At 46.3% G+C, this 20,014-nt stretch overlaps 1 protein-coding gene across 1 annotated transcript in view; it reads right to left on the bottom strand.

The window, feature by feature from the left end:
• Positions 1-3,135: 3,135 nt before the first annotated feature.
• The window catches only part of LOC102967572 (XK-related protein 6), a 51,064-nt gene continuing 34,185 nt past the window's right edge, over positions 3,136-20,014 (bottom strand). Inside the window, exon 4 of the mRNA XM_042984742.1 lies at positions 3,136-4,100. Within this exon, the coding sequence (XP_042840676.1) occupies positions 3,136-4,100 (965 nt within the window). The remainder of the gene's footprint in view (positions 4,101-20,014) is intronic.

Below are 20,014 nucleotides of genomic sequence, written 5' to 3' on the forward strand. Positions count from 1 at the left end.
GGAGCCCAGTCCAATAGAGATGGAAAGAAAGGATTTCTGAAATGCCCTGTGGTCTTCTCATTTGCTCCCAGTGGCTAAGACCCCAGAGGGCCCTCCCTGAGTTGGAAGTTGTCACCCCAACTTTTGGCGCTCCAGGTCCACAAATGTTGGTAATTTTCTCATTTGCATGTAAACATAAATACACACACACACACACACACACGCAAACACACTCATGTGCGCACATGCTAAATGTGGAGTAGTAGAATACAGGTGGCAAATTAAAGCCTGTGACTGTATCAAAACGAAACAGAAAGAGAAAGGACAGGCAAACAAGCCAAAGTGGCAGAGGTCCCAAAGGGATGCACGGGGGACAATGTCTAGGATTGCTCCAGTGATGGACGTCTATAGGGCTCTAGGCACACACGGCCCCAGAGCCGAGGCAGACAAGAGTTAGGACTATAGCAAGCCAGGATGGGATGGCCCCTCTCAAATGGCCTCACCTCTTCCGGCCTCAGCAGAGTAAGCAGCAGATAAACCCTCGGCAGGGAAGCAGAATAAAAAGGAAAGCACCGCTGACCAGATTGGAATTCCCAATTAACTACTGAGTGGCCCATGGGCCTGTCCCTTGGATGGGCGGAGACAGTCCCGCATAGCTGGTCTTTGCCAAGGCCTGGGTGTGCTCTGTGCATCATGCTTCCTAGACGGATGGGCACGAGGGCCACAGGCTCTCTGCACCTCTCCTCCCTTCCTCCTTTCTGCCAGGAAGGACCTGAGGAGACAACCGAGTCAGGGAGAGGGACAGGACAGCGCTGCTAAGTTTAGTAATAATAAAGGAAATCAAAGGGACCTGAACAAAAAAAGGAGCATCCAGTTTACAACTGAAAGAAAATTTAAAACTTGTTCTTTTTTTTTTCTTTTCTCTTTTTTTTTAAAACAGCTTTAGATAAATAATAAAGGGGGTGGAAAGGAGAAGCCTCTTTGAATAATAATTAAAAAAAACCCCACAAACATAAAAAAATTCCTCAGGTTTTGAACTTCTTTTGAGAATAGTTCAATGTGAGGTCTTGCACCCTAAACAGTTATATCTGGAATTAAAAAAAAAAAAAAAAAAATTGCAGCTCCACACAACAAAGACAAACAGTATTTACCGAAAAATTTTGTGTGTGTATATACACATATACATATATATATGTGTATATACACACACATACACAGAGTTTTATATATATATATATATATATATATATATATATATCTTTTTTGTGGAGATTTTTTTTTCTTTTTGTGATTTTTTTTCTTTTCCTTTTTTTTTTTTTTTTTTTTTTTTTTTTTGTGCCCAAGTAGAGATACAATGGGATTGAAAAGATGCCCTAGAACAGAATATTCCTTACAGGAGCAATACTTTTTGAAAAATAACATTTAAAAATGGTTGAACATACTTGCAACACCTCCAGAAATTCAACTTGGTACAACATGAAAATAAATAATTGAATCACATCTTCACCCAAATGACGTGCCTCTAAGACCCAGAGTATTGCTGCTGGTATGAGTCTCGCCATCCAGACAGGGGCTGATATTCAAGCACCATTCCCTTGTCCCTGCTCCCACTCCCCAGCACCCTTATACTCCACCTCAGCCATACCCAGAGTCTGTCTTGTATCAGTTTTCTACATTTCTGGCAAGACTTTGCAGCAGACACATACACACACATAGATGTGTGCTATGGGCACACACACGCACATGCACACACACACACACACACACACTCACTACACACACAAAATTTCCCACTCAACCCAGATGCACCAAGTGAGCTGAATGACTTTCAGCCAACCACAATGGTGAAAGACAGAAGCACCAAACAGTCTTTGAAATGGGTCAGTTATTACAATTTGACTTTTTTTTTTATATTCTAATTTTCCTCTTTTGTTAATATTTTTAAAAAGCACAAATGAAAAATGAAGAATTCTTTCCAGATCAATTTAAGGCTTCCCACCAAATGGAAACAGAAGAGGCCTTACACAATATCACATGTGATAAATGTATACCTTTCACGGCCTTAAAATGACAGAACAAATCATTTTTTGCCGGTCACTGATTAAGTATTGTGCCTTTAAATTGATGTCATTCTTTTTGCTACTATGCTGAGTTTTATTATTACTGATGTTCTTTGATTACAGAAATGGAAATCTCCTTTAATTTGCTTTAGAATTTCCTGTTCTTACAGAATTATTGGGGTGGCTTTTTGTTTTGTTCTGTGTTGCTTTACACCAGGAAACAAATGTGATTCTCAGTGGGTGAATGCTAAAATGGCACATAGTCAACCTTCAAGTAGCTTCTCCAGCCATTTGAGTTTCAAACAGCCAGACTTTGGCTCCTAGAAGGCGCTGATTAATTAGGGGCAAGGACAGGAGACTGGGAGAGAAACCAAAAAGAAGGAGGGGTTTTTATGCCTTTGCTTTTGGTAAATTTGTTTTGTTCAATACAAATAATCAGATAGGAAGAATGATTGCTTTGTGATTTTTTGTTGGTTGGTTTTTGTTTTGTTTCTAGATTTGTTTCATTTGATTGTTTAATTTTCCCTCTCCTGGTGCAAAAATCACCAGAGAGTTTTGCATGAGAAAACGTGACAGTACTTAATGAAACTCAGCACCTAAGGGCATAAGGCAGTTGAAGGTTTTTTTGTTTGTTTGTTTGTTTGTGTTTGTTTGTTTTGTTTTGTTTTGTTTTGTTCTTTCAATCAGCACCAATCCCGTAAATGATCTACACTTGGTGTAAGGTATAAAACTTTGTTTTTCTTTTGGAGTGGAGACAACTCCTCCTTCTCCACCCTATGAACCATAGTGTGGGATTTTTCAATACTGTTTCTTATGTGTAAAAAACAAAAGAAAAGTTTTCTTTTTGTTTTTACTTACAAAACATAGAGAATATCTTTGTATACATACAGCGACTGGAAAGAAAGCTTATCTGAAGGGGTTGTGACTTATTTTCTTTTTTGTTTTTTGTAGCATTGGTGGTGGTGGTGATGGTGGTGGTGGTGGTGGTGGTGGTGGTGGTTCTGTGTGTTGGGGAAAGGGAGGGTTATATTTCTTGTAAGCGGTGTTTACCACAACCCAAACTTAAGTTCCCTTCTCAACTTGGGTCAAGATGCTCTTAGAGTGAAGACTCATACTGTAGCAACTCATAAAGGAGCGGTCCGTCTCGATACCGAATGCCTACTGCGGTGGGGGTGACATACTGCAGAATGTTAATAGTCCTTCTCAACCTCCTGTCTACAAAATGAGCATCCCAAGCTGGGTATCTCTTTCTTGGCATGTCAATCTTAATGAGGGGCCCTTCTGGGTGGTAAGGACGCCCCGACGGGGTCAAGGGCCCCATGGGTCTCACTTGGAAAACGGGCAAGCAAGTGTCAGCCGTGAGATCCTCCTGTTGTTCTGTTACGGCTCTGGTAGGCGTGACCTGGGTCCCCCGGTACCCAGGGGTCTGAGGCGCCATGGGCTCAACATCGGGGGGCAGAGGGATGCCCCAGAGCAGCTCGGCACAACAGGAGCTGGCCAAAATCTTAACTCGCGGCCCCATGGGATGCAGCACACCATAATATAAGAGCATCAATGCGATCCCAGCCACAAAGCTAATAAAGACACAACACAGTGCTGGCACCGCATAGGAGTCAGTGGTCTCCGGGTTTCTGTAAAAATACCAAAGGAACGTCAAGGCAGCATTCTCGGTCAACACTATCGTATAATATGCAAACATTCGATATCGAGTCCGCCCTTCCTTGACGTTAAACCAGCAGAAAATGTACACGATCCCTACCACCATGTTGAAGAGGATCTCCTCCCACTTGGACATACAGAAGTCTGTTCCGCCATGGATGATCCAGAAGGCCATGGCGCACCAGTGAACCACCACGAAGATCCCGAAGTAGAGCTGGAATATGGAAGCAAAGAGGGCAAAAGAGATAACTCTGGATGAGATGGTGAAGAGGCGCCAGAAGAGGTGGATGAGGGCCCCTCTGTAGCTCATACTCTTCTTGTCGTCCCTGGAGTCCCGCAGCAGCTTGTGATAGGAGGCTAGCACCCAAGCCAGGGACATCAGGGAAGTCACAGAGGAGACACCTGCCAGAAAGACACAAACCCACACAGTCAAAACCTTGGACATCCCACATGGGGCACAGTGGGGCTGTTGGCCAAGGAGATGCCCACACACACCGAAGTCTAAAGGAGGAGGGAGAAAGAAACACATAATCAGGAACGGGCCACAGAGGCTATAGATGTTCCCTAAACTGACAACTTTTGAGATCAACTTTTAGTTTTAAGGCCCCAGTCCAGAATTTCTGGGGACTCACAACTCAAGAGTGAAGGCTGAGGCTGATGTGCCTTGCCCGGGAAGCCAAGAACTGGAGCCACCGTGGCAGTTCCTTGCATCTGCTGTGGGTCGGGTGGCACGTGTTCTGTCTGAAGGGATCACGAGCTTGTGGGGGATCCTTGTTGCACACTGACATGTGGCCAGGGTTGGTGTCCCTGTCACCAGCAGCCTGTGCTCTTAGAGGAGCCGTAGAAGGGATCACTGATGGTGAAGACTGACAGCTTGCTCATTGCCCCAAGTTGCACAACTATTCTCCTCTGGGAAGACACTGGCATCTCTCCCACCTTTTCATCAGCTCACCCAATGCATCTTAACTGAAGCTTTGCATTTAGCTTCTCCATCCGCTGCCTAAGGCCACCTTGACCAAAAGCCCTGGGATCTTCTGTCTGGGTGGCTGCCTTTCTCATTCACTCCTTTCTCTCTCATTCTCACTCAGTCCTTGCTGCTTTCCCCACCCCAGCATGGCTCCAAGTTCTCCGAAGCCTTGACTTGGAGGCCCATGCTTCTCTGGTATCTGTCCTAACTTAGGAGTGTTGCTCATGCTTTGGAAATGCCTTTTCCACTCAGCACCGCTGTTCATCATTCCCCTGCATTTCAGTGATACTTCAATCATTATGGAGCAATTTTATTAATAATGCTACCTATTTGGTATGTGTAACTGAATCAAACTGAACACAACAAATAGTTACTGGAGTCTCTGACCCACGCACAAGCAACCAGCTATTAGTCAGGTATTACCATGTGATCTCCTCTCAGGCGAGACTCCCCATCACCCCTAGTCTCTCACATGTGTTCTCCACTCCGACCATCTGGAGCCTCCATTTTTCCTTTCTCCTCAGATTTCAGAACTAAATGCAATTAAATTTGGTTGAGGTCTTGAATACTGTCTCATCAAGTGACTCATTAAACTGCCCCAGCCCTGTAGTCTTTGAATTGTCTTTCCCTGGGCCCTGCTCACCGCCCCACTCCCCTCCAAGCCCCAGTGAAGAGTCAAAGTCATTTTACACCCTCCCTGCATCCACCTTCCTCACCCACCTCACGGAGCTTCCTTCCAACCTGAGAGACGCTCAGGTTCACAGCTTGCAGAACAATATAGTGCGATAACAAAAACCATTATGTTGGCGTGAACCTAGAAAAAACCCCCAGACTGTCAACTGTTGCAAGGAGTATGTGTTGCTTTCATAATAATAGCAACCAAGATTGAAAGCAAACAGGGGAGAAACCATAGCAATTTTGAAAGCCAATCTTGAAAACACCTAACAGTTTCCTCTCACCTTTCTGGAAAGTTCTGAACATGATACTCTGTGTGTCTTGCTCTGCCCTTTGTATGCATAGGGCATTCCCACCGGCATCTGCTAAGACCATGTGTGCTCCACAGCCACGTCACAGTGGTCATGCTAACGTTTTAGAGCCTCCTGTGTTTATGTTGTCTGGTGCACTAGGCAGGGAGGAGAATGGGTGCTTTGGGAGTCACATGATTTAGGCTGTAGGTTTCTGGAGGGCAGGGAATACGCAATCATCTCAGCAGTCTGTGCCAGGCTTATTATCAATACTGGAGCATCATCAGAAAGTTCCTTTTAAACATCTTTGTGACATCAAACCCTCTCCTGGTAAACTCATTTCTTGCTGTTAATAATCTTGGTGGTACAGCTGACCTTTAATAATCAGATGGGAGTTCTACAGAAACTGAATGGGAAGAAGCCTTGATTTTTTTTTTTGTTCCTTCTAATAAATCAGAATGTATTACTCCCCCAGTTCAAAAGAAAAACATGAGTGCCAAGCTGGAGAAATAAGAAAAAGCAGCTTATCTTTTGCCGGAGCGTGGTCTCATTCAGTCTTACTCTGGGTGTGCTTTTGAACAGACGTGGGGTTCAGAAGTAGGACAGCCCCTCAGCCTTCACCATGCTGATCTCGATATTCTGTGTGTTGTGACATTAGCCCGTCCATGCCAAATATGAATAAACAGGAATTCAAATGTCCATCAATCTCACATAGCAAAGCCAAATACAATTGTTCCCCATTATTCTATCTTCTGGGTTACCTCTGCCATTTCCTGATCTGTCCCTGTGGCTTTGAGGTCTGAGTTCTGTTCCTGCTCCACCCATCATGAATTGTTACAGAAACTGCTTCCCTCTGAGCTGACCCAGACACTGCCTTGGATCTTGGTCAATGCTACTGGAGTTGCTCTCTAGAATACAATATGAATGCTCCCCAAACATCATAAGACATTAATGCTAATTATAAGGAGGACTTGGGACACAGTCACATGGGAGACACATCTGAGCACTTGGCTCTGGGGCTGCTTGTCAGCTGATGCCCAACCCCAGTCTTAACTCTCTGCCTTATCTGTCCCAATTTGGTATATTGTATATCACCAAACAGAATATCCACAGGGAGATTCATGGACTATCCACTTCAACCCACTCATTCGACAGGATGCAGAAGTACAGGCATGTGGGTGCCTTGCCCAAGATTACCCAACTACTGACAGTAATGTTAGGCCCACAGCACAGCTCTCTGCCTGCCTTTTCATATTGGTCCCAACACTCCATTTTTTCTGCATCCTATCCCTTTGTCAGCTCGACCCTCCACCAGGTAGTGCCTTTACTGAGGTCATAAAGGCCATCAACCTTCTCTAATAGCAGGTGTCTGTTCTAACACCAAGTTGTTTGTCCTTCAGGGCCTTGAATGCCAGGCCACATCCTTGGCATTGTGCAAATGCTCTGAGTTAAAGGGAAAAGGGAAGGTGGGAACTTCTGACATTTGGCTCATGTGCAGGGTGCCCAGGGCAGAGGTCCTGCCCAAGACCAAAAAGAGTGCATTTGTCTGGGACCTCTCTTCTCTTCAGAGCCTGAGCATGGCAAGCAGGGACAGGAAGAAACATGAATGGGGTCATCATTCCATGACAAGCCTGCCCCGCTCTCTCTGCCAGCAGCATTGACAAAGATGATCCTTTGAAAGAAGGAATGTCTGGGTGTGGCTACCTTATAATTCACCACATTCACCAAAGAACTCCCTGTTCTGTGCAAAGCTCCAGACACATTTTTTGGGTCCAGAGTTAGTAGGCTGAGTACATCCTGAGTGGAGCCCAGAAAAAACAGGCCCATTTTAGGAAGCCATTTGGGACTTGAGTTTCTCACTAGATGCTCAACACAGAGAAACACTTGTCCTCTGAGGGCTCAGGAACCAATGGTAGAAGCCATTAGATACACTTGTTATCAACTCACCTCCAAGAAACTTGTCTGGACCCCATCTGTGACATTGGCACATTTGTTACGCTTGGTCAAGGGATTAAATGTCTCATGACTTGCCACCTTTGCATCATTTCACTGGACAAAGCCTGTGGCCTCACAAACCCACAGGACTCTAACGGCATCTCTTCCTTGAAGGACTGTCAGCAGAAGGTGCTTCAGGGAAGCCAGTTCATTCTGGGGGCTCAACCGGGGTGGGGGAGGGAGAGAGTGCCAGACAGATGTGTTCCTTAACAGTGTACCTGACTGTCCCAGAGAACACAGCATGATTCACTGAGCATGTACATTATCTTATTTGGAAGAACCTTGTGATGTAGGTACTTCTTATAGGCTGAACTGTGTCATCCTTCCCACAAAAAAATTCACATGTCAAACCCCTAATCCCCAGCACCTCAGAACGTGACTGCATTTGGAGACAGGGCCTTTAAAGAGGTGGTTAAGTTAAATGATATCATGAGAGGTGGCCCTAATCCAATCCGACTTGTGTTCTTATAAGAAAAGGGGATTTGGGCACACAGAAACACCAGGGAATGTGCTCACACATAGGAAAGGCCATGTGAGGACACAGGGAGAAGGTGGCCATCTGCAAGCCAAGAAAGGAGGCCTCCAGAGAAACCAAGACTGTCTCCACTTTGGTCTTAGACTTCCAGCCTCTAGAACAGGGAAGAAATAAAGGTCTGTTGTTTTAGCCACCCAGCCTGTGGTATTTTATTACAGCAGCCCTAGAAAACTAATACAGTGCTCTAATTACATTTTTTAGATGAAGAAACTTAAGGTTTTTTTAATGTTTATTTTATTTTTGAGAGAGAGAGAGAGGAAGAGAGAGACAGAGTGTGAGTGGAGGAGAGGCAGAGAGAGAAGGAGGCACAGGATCCTAAGCAGGCTCCAGGCTCTGAGCTGCCAACACAGACCCTGACTCAGAGCTCAAACTCACAAACCATGAGATCATGACCTGAGCTGAAGTTGGTGCTCAACCAACTGAGCCACCCAGGTGCCCCAAGACATTTTTCAAAATACATACATCTATCAAGAAGTAGAGTCAGGATTCAAACTCAGAGTCTGACTCCAGTGGCCCTGAAAGTAACCACTGTACTAACGGGCCCTCCAGACATGGCCTCAGAAGGGGGCTGGGTGAGGTGACAGGATAGAAAGTCTAGGTTCTCTGGGTACAAAGGATTTGAATCTTTTGCTGAGTGGACAAGAAGTTAGTAGCCGTGGGTATCTGAGAGACGTCCTTGATTTTGGAGCTAAAAACCAAATTTGCATTCTAGTCTACCTTCCTCAGGAGAGTAACATTCAAACCACAAGTAAAGAGGTGGTTCTGGTGAGATGGCTTTCCCTCTGTCAAGTGATTAATCTTCAAAGGCCTACAGTGTATTCCATTGCAGAGGGAAGAGGTGCAAGATTTTCCCTCACTGCTGTGGCTCACTAGAAGATTTCTGTCTCACCTGAGGTCAATCCAAAAGTCAATGCATTATCTTGGCCAGGACCCAAGCCCACAGGAATCAGCCTTGGAAGGGGCCTTGTGGCCCCCGGTGAAATTCTCAGACAGGCTGGGGAGCTTTATGATTTGCTTCCACTATGGCCCGATCCGTTTCTACATTCCAAAGATCAGACTGGAAATTGTTAAACACCTCACGTTTGGCTGTGACAAGTTCTGGGCAGTGACCTTCACAGCTAGCTCACTTTTAGTGGTGCAGACCAGGAGGCGGGGCTTGCGGTTGGCCCACTGAGCTGCCTGGAGTCCAGCTCTATCAGCTAGGAAGTCACTAAGCTGGCGCCTCCTAGGAAGCCACTCCCTCTGAGAAAAGCTTGGGAGAGGGGCCTTCAGGTTCTGATCACTGGAGCCAGGGTTTAAGATTTCCAGAAATGGAATGGCCACACCTTATGACCAACAGAACAGAGAATGAAAGGCTGCAATCTGCAGTGGGACACCCCTTACCAGTTGCAACCAATCTGCAGTTGACTAGCCCTAGTCATCAGGGAAGGCCCAATTTGGTGGCATCAATGCAATATCCAAGGGTCACTGTCAGTTGAACGGTTGCCAGTTGGGGAACAAAACAAAAGCTGTGAGTATGGATATCCCATCGTGTGAAAAGCATAGTGATATGGTGTTTGGGGAAGGATGGGATTCTAAAATCAGAGGGCAAGCAGCAGATGAAGTGGCTGAATCAGGAGGAAAGATGCAATGCAGTGGAAGGGATCAGGGCAGTGGGAGGGCCCAGCCACCAGGGTGAGGTAGAGAAGCTGAGATATGACAAACTGAAGCAGGGCCATGATCAGGGCAGGGCTGCACCAAGGGGCCAGCAAGTGGGAGCCCCAATACATCAGCAGAAAGGAAACTGGAAGGAGAAACCAGAACACTACAGTATCTCACAGGGAGAACATAGCATGTGGGTTTGAGGAGTACTTTGAGAACCTCCAGGGGTATCTAGAGATGGCCACAAGACTTTCTGAGCAAGAACGGAGGGGGCAACAGCAGGATTTGGTTTTGCCAGGTAGGACATGCACACCCAGGTCTTCAGCACCTGCCGTCTCCAACCTTTCTGCCGCAGTGCTCCGTTCCACCACTAAATCACATGGTGGAGAAACACTCAGAAGAGGGATGGAAAGGGCGCTAAGCACAGGATAGAGCAGGGGTAGGAAGAGTCGGCCCTGCCGCTCCCAGCTCCCTCTCTCCTGGCTCCTTCCCATCAGCATATAACCACAGTCAAGTTCCTCTTATCTTACAAACACTAGCTCTCAGGACCCTGCATTTTCTGCCAATGAGATCCCACCTTTCTTTGTCTCTTCTCCAAACTTCTTGAGGGTACTCTCCTTGCTCCCTTGACTCCTGACCTCCAATCTCAATGGAGAGCTCTCTTGGAAGTCACCAACCAATTCCTCTACGCAGACGACTAATCTCTTCTCCTGCCTCTGTGTGACATTTGGCATTTGGAGCCCCTCTGTCCTTCACGCTGGGCCATTAGCTATTCCCCTAGTTATGGTATCCTTTCTTTGCTGGGCTATTACTCCCATTTTACAGGTGAGGAAACTGAGTTTGAAGTTAAGAGACTTCAATGTGACTGCAGCCATGTTCTGACATTACATACTCACCTAATTTGCATGGTATTGTACCCCTAGAGGTTCCCCAAACCAAGAAACATGCTCAACTGGCTATTTGTCTACCTGCACATCAAGGTCAATATTAACCTCTTTCAACCTTCCCCTCTTCCCTGAAGTTAATGTTTGGGGAAAGTCAACCATCTGCTCCTCAATTCCCCCTGTGTATTTTCTCCACACCGAGTTCCTTTTAGATGGGCAATACTTCACTTTCCACCCATCCAACCTCCCTCTATCTTCCTACATTTTTAAAAAGCTTCGTTTCTTCTTGGAAATGCTCCCAGGAAAAAGATGGAGCAGCTGTGTGCAAGGTTGTCTAAACATTCCTGCCTGTCTCCTGTCCTCACCTCCACCCAGGAGGCACAGCAAGGAAGCATGGGTACAAAGCTACTTTCCTATGCCGGCAACCACTAGAGGAAGGAAATAAGCCTCACAGATGCCTCCTGTGAGCCAGGCTCAAAGACGTTGAATAACCTAGCCAAAGTTACACAGGTGGGAAGCAAGAGTGCTAACAATGATTCCTGGGATTATCTCACTCCTCAGGCATGATCAGCATGTTCAAGCCAGCGCATCCTGGCTCATGGCATCCAATTGTTAAATTTGCAGGGATTTTGCAGGCTGGCTGATGTCATGTTGGAGGCTTGAAATAGGCATGGTGGGAATATTTACACCACAGAAACTGGCAACTGCTACAGACCAGGGTTCCTCCAATTCTGCTAAGAGCTGGTTGTTAAGCATTTACCAGCATATCACTTGGCAGGACCTATTATCCTTCTTGAAGAATTCAGTGGGCCTCATTGCATATTAGATGAGCCCCATAAGGCTGTCCTCTTTATTCCAACACTGCACTTCTAGGCAAACCAGATGTGCTACTGTGCTACAGTCAGAATTATACTTAGTAGACTTAGAATTATACTTAGTAGACTTGATGTGAAAGCAACCAAGGAACCAATCTCCTTTTTAAAGTTTCACTAAAAATACATTCATGGTAAATAATTGAAGATCTGACCATTTTCTTCCCATTTCCGTCACTCGCAAGCATTGACACCCTCATTTTCATCACACTTCTGTGTTTGGAGAGGGTGTGATTCCTACATGAGGTTACCACATGGGGTGGCCTTAAGACACCCTTGATATTTCCAGACTGATCCTTAAGAAGGGTCAAAATAGAAGATGGCATCCACCATCTGTGGATGTAACCCTCAGGACTGACAGATGTTTGTGGCTGAGTTAATGTGGAAAAACCCAAGGGCAATCAAAGTAGCCTGATACAAACATAGGAAGGAAAGACTGGAAGGTGTCAGGAAAACCGACATCTATACAAAGATGTACATCTATACATCTATACAAAGACCATACTATACCTTGGCTGAAGAAAAAGCTCTTTAACATCAGAGGGATGGGACAAGGAGGACAGAAATCAAATTTGGCCACTACAGATGTGATCTCTGTTGTAGAAAATCATTTTACCATGGTTTATAGGAAATACCTCTTTATTGCCTTTGTATCCAGGCTGATCGGTATCTGCTAATCTCTAATAAAGATTTCAATAATGACGATCTCTTCCCTTTACTGAACAGCTACCTTGGCCCAGACTCTGTGCTAAGCATGTGACAGAATTAACTCAACTATTCTTTCCTACAAATATATCTGAAGCAGGGGACTGATTTGAAGATGGGGGAGACTAAGGCTCACAGGCTAAGGAACTTTTCCATATCAGGTAGTTAAGAAATCATGGAACTAGGATTTCAACGCAGACCTGCCTAACTCCGAAACTCAGACTCCTTTATATATATATATATACGTATATATATATATATATATATATACGTATATATATATATATATACTTATTTTTGAAAGGGGGGAGGGGCAGAGAGAGAGGGAAACAGAGAATCCCAAGCAGGCTCCAGGTTCCATGCTGTGAGTGCAGCCTGACATGGGTTCGAACTCACGAACAGTGAGATCATGACCTGAGCCAAAATTGGACACTTAACTGACTGAGCCACCCAGGCACCCCAATCAGATTCCTTTTTTAAACACCGGGATAGGTATGTCTCCTCATCCATACCCACAGATTAATGAACAAGCATTCAGATTTATACATCAATTTCTTATCAGTTTGGTTACTGTGTGGCAGCTCTCTGATCATCTCTGTGAGCACAAAGTCAAGTTTGTGGGCTTGCCAAACTGAGGACTCACCCCTGGAAGGCCTTGTCTGAGTGTCCCAGTATGTGCAGAAGCAGTGACATCTCTATTCTATGTTGGCATGGCCTCCAAACTCATTTCCTTGTACCTGCTCTCGTCCCAGAAATCTCTTCATTATGCAGCCAAAGTGACTAAGCTAAAGTATGCCCCTCTGCATGGCCCTGCAGGCACAATAGGCAGTCATGGTGCCTGATTTTCAGCACCTTTCCCATGGGAGGATATGCATTCTTGCCCTGCTCAGCTCCAGTTCCCGCCTGTGGCTGCTCTGACCAGGGAAACATGAGCAGAAGTATGGGTGTCACTTCCAGGTAGGAAGCCAGGCTCTCCCATGCTCCAAAAACAGGCTGCTCCACCCGCGACCTGTGATAGACATACTGCAACAAGCAGGAAATGAATCAACATTTTAAGCCACCGGAATTGTTGGGGTATCCTCCACTGCAGCATGACTAGCCTATCTGGACTGACACGCCATCTTGTTTGGTGTTAATGCCATGATAGGTCCTTTAAAAGGACTTCAGGGCCCTACATGATACAGCCTGGGAGTTACAAGTGTAACCTGTCCGTTCTCTTCTGTGCCCTTCAGTAATTCCCTTCTCCAGTGGGTGCAAATCTAAGTTCCTTTCACGGCATCAGGCCTTCATGCAAGGCCCTACTTGAGATAGCTACTTGTTCTCCCTAGGGGGTCACCTCCCACAGCTCCTCACACTCCCTTGGCCCCAGATGTGCTCCTGGCATACCCCCAACTCAGGGCGCACACACTTGCTCTCCCTCTGCCTGAAATGCCATTCCCCCAGATATCCAAGTGCTTCATGGAGCCCTTGACTCAAAGATCAGCTTCTCAGCGGGGCCATCCTTGACCACCACACTGGAAACTGCAGCTCCCCCCCCACACTGCCCCGCCAGTGCCTCCTTCCATGCTTTATTTTCTACCTTAGCATTTCCCCCACCACCTTGATAGACTTTATCTCTTACTCTTACTTCCTCTTTTTTATGTGTATTTATTTTTGAGAGAGAGCACAAGTGGGACAGGGGCAGAGAGAGAGGGAGGTGGAGGGTCCAGAACTGGCTCAGAGCTGACAGCAGTGAGCCCCATGTGGGGCTTGAACTCACAAACTGAGAGATCACCCCCTGGGCCAAAATCAGATGTTCAACCGGCTGAACCACCTAGGTGCCTCCCCTCCCTGTTTTGCCCATATGTTCCAAGGGCAGGGCAGCTATTTTGTCTGCTCCTTCTGAAACTATGTGCAAAATTGTGTGGGTATTTTTCTCATAAAACAGCCCACAGTATCCTCTGATTTCTAAGAGGGCCCATAGGGAAAGGGGCTTCTGACCCCACCAGCCATCACAAGTGCCCACCTCTAGCCCTAGATGTGGGAAAGGAAAATTCTCTGGGAGCCAACATTTATCCCTTCATCCTTCAGGAAGAAATCCTTGAGGGGAGAAAAGGCCGATGAAAAGGAAACGAACATCTATTGAACGTTTCCCATGTATTAGGCATTATGCCATATACTTTGCATGTGGTACTTCATTTAACCCTGACAATACTCTCATGAAATGTCTACTGGTGCCCCATTTTACCGACAAGGCCACCAAGGCTCAGGGATGTAAAAGGATTTGCCTGAGATTCCTGCATTAAGCATGTCCTTTTATTCTCATGCTTCAACGTCTGGGGCCCTGCTGACTCCTGTGCATAGCAAGCAACTGGTGCCCTTCCATGTAAACCAACCAATCCAGAGGGGGCCGCATTCAGCCCAAACAACCATAATCATCCATTTAACAGCAGAGCAAAGTCCACAACGGGGGTGATTTTGCCCCCACCCCCAACCAGGGATACGTGGCAATGTCACAACTCTGGGTATGAGTGCTACCGGCATTTAGTGGGCAGGGGTCAGGGGTGCTGCTGAAGATTCTACAATGCATAGGATGGCCCCCCAACACACCATGAAGACTTGCTGGGCCCCAGATATAGTACTGCTGAGGCTGAGAAGCCCTGTGATAGGGTATTTCCTATTTCCTCAATATTCTCAGTAAGTCAAAAACCAAACTGTGAACCTGGGTGTGTCTAGTAGCTGGAGATTGAAACTTTCTAGACAGTTCTTCCTGGGAAGTGACTATCCTGGAAGAGGTCCATGGGATACAGACACAATGATGTCGGGAGAGGCCATGAGAACAGCATCAGTCTGATATCTGTGTGATGAGTCTCTTCTGAGCAGCACACCATGAGCTCATAGCCACTCTGGGAACATGGTGGACATAGCAAGGTAGCAGCACGCCCCTCAAGGAGCTTCAAGGTCAAGCACTGATATTTAAAGGACACAGCAGAAGGAAAGCTAGAGCCAGCCCTCTGCTTTGCTTGTCTCTTCTCTCTAAGATGCTCTCAGCGCTATCAAAACACTATCTTCACAGCCAGCTGGAGAAAGACAAACTTTAGAGATTCTAGAACAAATGTCAGCCACTCAGCCAGTGTGGCGCAGGACTCACAGATGCCTGGATCCTGGCTGGCCTGTAGCACACAGTGAAGAAGGCCATCTGCCGTCACTAGAAAGTTCCAGTAAGTCCCTTCTCATTGAAGAGAAAATGGCCAACGAGGCTCATTCTCCTGATGCTCCCAGAATGAGTGCATTTTAACCCAGGTTGTGAGATGCCCTGGAAAGGACATGAGCACTGGTACAAACAGATCTGGGCTTAGCATATTGTTTGTGAACCATGGGTAAAAATGTGGATTTGGGAGTATTCAATAAGTTATGAATATAAAACATATAGGCACATCTTTGATGTGTGTGCATACTATACTATATATTCATATATCTATAAATAGAAAAAAGAACATATATATATATATAGTGTATATGCACATATTGAATATGCATATTGAATATTGCATATTCTGTAGTATCAAAGATGTGCCTACATGGTAGTCCTGTCAACAGTGCTGAACCTCAGGGCTCAGAAGGCATGGCAGTAAGGCCTACTTCCTGGAGCTGCTGTTCATCTGACATAGCCTGACAAATGTAAAAGTGCTTTGGGAATTGTAAAATGCCTCATGTACATTAGCTCTTATTAAGTTTGTTTTTGTTTTTGTTTTTATTTGAGAGAGAGAGAGAGAGGGCACGCGCTTGAGTGGGGGAGAGGGGAAGAGGAGAGAGGCAGAGAGAATCCCAAGCAGACTCCAAGCTCAGCACAGAGCCCGACACAGCCTGATCCAACCACCCCAGGATCGTGACCTGAGCTGAAGTTGGACGCTTAACTGACTGAGCCACCCAGCAGCCCCTAAGCTGATAACATCTTTTTAAAAGGTGGAGAATCGGGGTGGATCCTATCTCCCATGGCGTGGGATAAGATAGCTGTCAAAGCCCTGGAAATTCTGTCAGCCAAAATGGTCTTGGGTTCCTTTACCTGAGGCCACTGAGGCCCTGAGGATGACAGGCCTTGATTAACTGGACAGAGCTGTGACAGAAGCTCAGGAGGGGTAAGGGGCTCCTTACCAGGTGGCTCTCAGATACGCTTTAGTTCCGTGGCAGCTCAGGTGGGCAGTTTTGCAGAGGGACGCAGAACTGCTGAGCAGGCGAGGTGGGTGTGTGCCTGTGCAGGGCTGACTCGGGAGTGGTCCTGGCCCCTTAGCTCAAATTCTCTGTGGTCAGTGGTCCTGGATGAGAAAAACCTTCCAGGTAAAATGATGTGGTCCAATCGGAGCCTTAGGTGCTGAGGATGGCAGCAATGTGTGCCTTCCACGGTAGGCAGTAGAAATACTAGCCGCCATTGTCAGAGTGCTTCTTCTGTGCCAAGAACAAATGCATTTCACTTCCTCCTGACAAAACCCCCCTGGGGCAGGAGCTATGAGTTGTGCTTTACAGATGAGAACCCCGAGGCTCAAAGAGGCAAAGGCCTTGTTGGAAAGGATGTGTGGTTCCTATGTGCAGAGCAGGTGTGTGACGCCAGGCCTATGAGGTCCACGTCAGGAGCTTTCTACAGTGCAAAACAGGAGCAGCACGTTGTCTTGCAAGCGACCGGGTCAGGAGACCACCATGTGGACCAGCAGAAGAGGACTCAATGTGCCAGGCTGTCACTGGTGAAGGGTGAAGTGTAAAGGAAATGACGGGGCCCCCATGTTGTCACAGGTGGGCAGATTTTCCAACCGGTAGGCTCCTCAACTCCAGGGTCTGGCGGCCTGGGATGCATGATGTCTGAATGCACAAGTCTGAATGCACAGGAAGGCCTAGAATTAAAAGAGGACTCAGCTCTCCTCTGCTCAGCTTTAGACCCATCTTTATCTCAGGTTGGCCTTAGAGTGAATGCCACAGCATAGAACTCCTCCTGATGTCCTGACTCGCACCTCCAACTGGGTCCAGTTGGGGGTAAATCTTACAGATGAAAAAGTTGAGGCTCAGAGAGGGTGATTTGCTCATAACCACACAGTAAGTGGAACAGCTGATGGGAGTCACCCCCAGGGGTTTCCTTCTCGGGGTCTCTGCCATCCTGCCCCCTCCCTGGTGGTGACAGATGTGTGACACGGAAGGGCACTGCTTGTGAAACTCATGAGCTTTCTTTCCTTGGAAATCTTAAGGGATACAAAAGATCTTTTGAAGATCACTTAACTGCTGTCTTTTCCTGGAGCTCCAAGTTCCCTCGAGGCCTAGAGTTGGAGATTGTCTCTAATGTGAATGTCAAGCTTAATTAAAGACCGATACTGCCCTAGTTTCACTTTTCCCTTCCTTAGAGTCAAATGCTACCAGGGCTGAAAGGGTCTTTGGGAGTCCCTCCTGCCCTTACCCACAGTAGCACTAGCCAGGTCTAGAGAAGATGACGTTGCAGGGATTTGCCTGGGATCCCTCACATTCTCCCAATCAGACACACCACCTAGGGTGAGCCTTTTCCCTATGCAGGGAAGCCGGGGGAAGAACTTACAGGGGGGGAAGCTCTAAGAGGGGTGTAGTGTCTTTGTGGGGCAATGGACATGTTCTCAGATGAATCGGAGTGGTGGTGACAACTCTGTGAATATACTAAAGTCAGTGAATTGTACACTTCAAGTGGGTGAATTGTATGCTATGTAAACTGTATGTCAGTAAAGCTATTTAAATATTTTTTCCTTTGTTTGTTTGCTTATTTATTTATTTATTTATTTATTTGAGAAAGAGAGAAAGTACACACAGGAGGGGCAGAGAGAGAGAGAGAGAGAGAGAGAGAGAGGCAGAGAGAGAATCCTAAGCTGGCTCTGCACTGTTAGCTCAGAGCCTGACACGGGGCTTGAGCTCACAAACTGTGAGGTCATGACCTGAGCCAAGATCAAGAGTCAGATGCTTAAGCAACTGGGCCACCCAGGTGCCCCTATTTAAGCATTTTCTAATAAAGAATAAGGAGAAGTTCTGCTGGCAAGACCTCTGGGCAAGGGTAAGATACAGAAGCAGCCAAGAGACCTATCTCGGCCGAACACTGGAGGCACCCTCTTAGCTCAAGCCCTTTGCCCTTGGCTGTTTCCTCTTCCTGGCACACTTGCCTCCAAAGCTTGTGGGGCTGGATCCCTCCTATCCTCACATTTTTGCTCTGGAGTCACCTTCTCCAGGGAACCTTCCCCAGCTGCCTCAATGAAAACTGCCCACGGCTCTGCTCCCCTCCCATCTCTCTGTGACATCTTCTCCCTTAGTGCCTATCATTTTCTAATATAGAAAATAAAATACTTGTTTTGTTCGCTGTTTGCCTCTCTCTACCAGAAGTGTAAGCTTTGTGAGGGAAGGGCTTTCGATCTCTTTTGTTTATGGCTATATCGGTCCCTAGGTCCTAGAACCGTGCTTGGCACATTGTAGGTGTTTAATAGTTATTGATTAAATGAATAAATGGCCCAATTATAGTTACTGCTCAGGCTTCTGAATCTGCATCCCTTAGAGCCTTCCCCTCTGAGGTTGTACTGGTCAGCCAGTGAGTGCTGAAGAAGCCTACCTTGAGTCCTTCCGCGTTTCAGCATTTGACACACAAGCATTTCCAGATGGCCAATTGCAATTTCATTTGTGGCAACTCTAATGAAATCAATTTAGTTTGCCTTTCTCATATATTTTTCTGCTGCTTTAAGAAGTCTCTTTTGTATGCACGTACTACATTTTCTTTTGCACTTAAAAATTTGAATTTAAGAGGCTGGATTTCACATATAGTGTTCCTACTACAATTAAAAAAGAGGGCGGGGGGAGAAAAGAACTCTGCCTCTGTCCTTCTCTTGCCAGTTGGTAGGGGCAATCTCAGCCAGGGCCTCAGAACTGTAGTCAGATTCAAGGTGGATTGTGCACTGAAAGGGTTTAGGTCTCTGCTTAAAATGCTTGCAAATTCTGTTTGAGAGAGTAAGGTTTTAATGTGCTGTTTAACAAGGAGCCATTGGTCACTGAAGCAGGACCGTGCTCTGGAGTTGGCTGGTCAGGGAACCCTGTGCGCAGACACCAAGTAGATGTTGCATAGGAGAGAAGGAGGGTGTCTCCTCAAAAGCAGGACAGGATACAGCTGCAGAGAGGCCACTGTGGGGAAACTGGGAGAGGCTGAGTTCGTGTTCTGGCCGGAAAAGGCAGTCATACCTGTGTGCCTCTCTTCATATCAGTTATAGATGAAGATACAAGACAGCCAGGAGATGCGAGTCAACAGGGGATATTGTGCATCCTTTCCTTTCTTTATCTGCTCCCTGCTAAGACACGGATGTGTGATAAGAGGCCTGGAAATTGCCATCAAAGGCTGGAAGACCTCTGTACCAACTTGGTCTGAAACCCTGGGACTATCTCTTAGAGATGGGCAACTCTAGCTCAGCACAGGAATGAGCTAGGGCAAAGGGCTCTATTCACTAGTAAGGGATGAGGGGCATAGAAGTTCCCTATGACTCTGGGAAAGGCAATTCATTATGTGATTTGTTTGATGCAGTGGGCTGGTTGTTTTAACAGCAAGTTTTACTTCTTGGTAATGAGAAAATGGAGTGTGAAATTCATAACTCTGGTGTAGATCCATCATCTTCAGGCCACACAACCAGATTGCCATCACTTTTTGGATTGCAGCTTCACCTAATTTTAACCAGAATCCTAAAAGATCAAGGAATTAACTTTTGTGTCCCAGACATAGAGAGTGACAGCTAATGT

This window comes from Panthera tigris, chromosome B1 (assembly GCF_018350195.1).
Source record: "Panthera tigris isolate Pti1 chromosome B1, P.tigris_Pti1_mat1.1, whole genome shotgun sequence".
Lineage (NCBI taxonomy): Eukaryota > Metazoa > Chordata > Mammalia > Carnivora > Felidae > Panthera > Panthera tigris.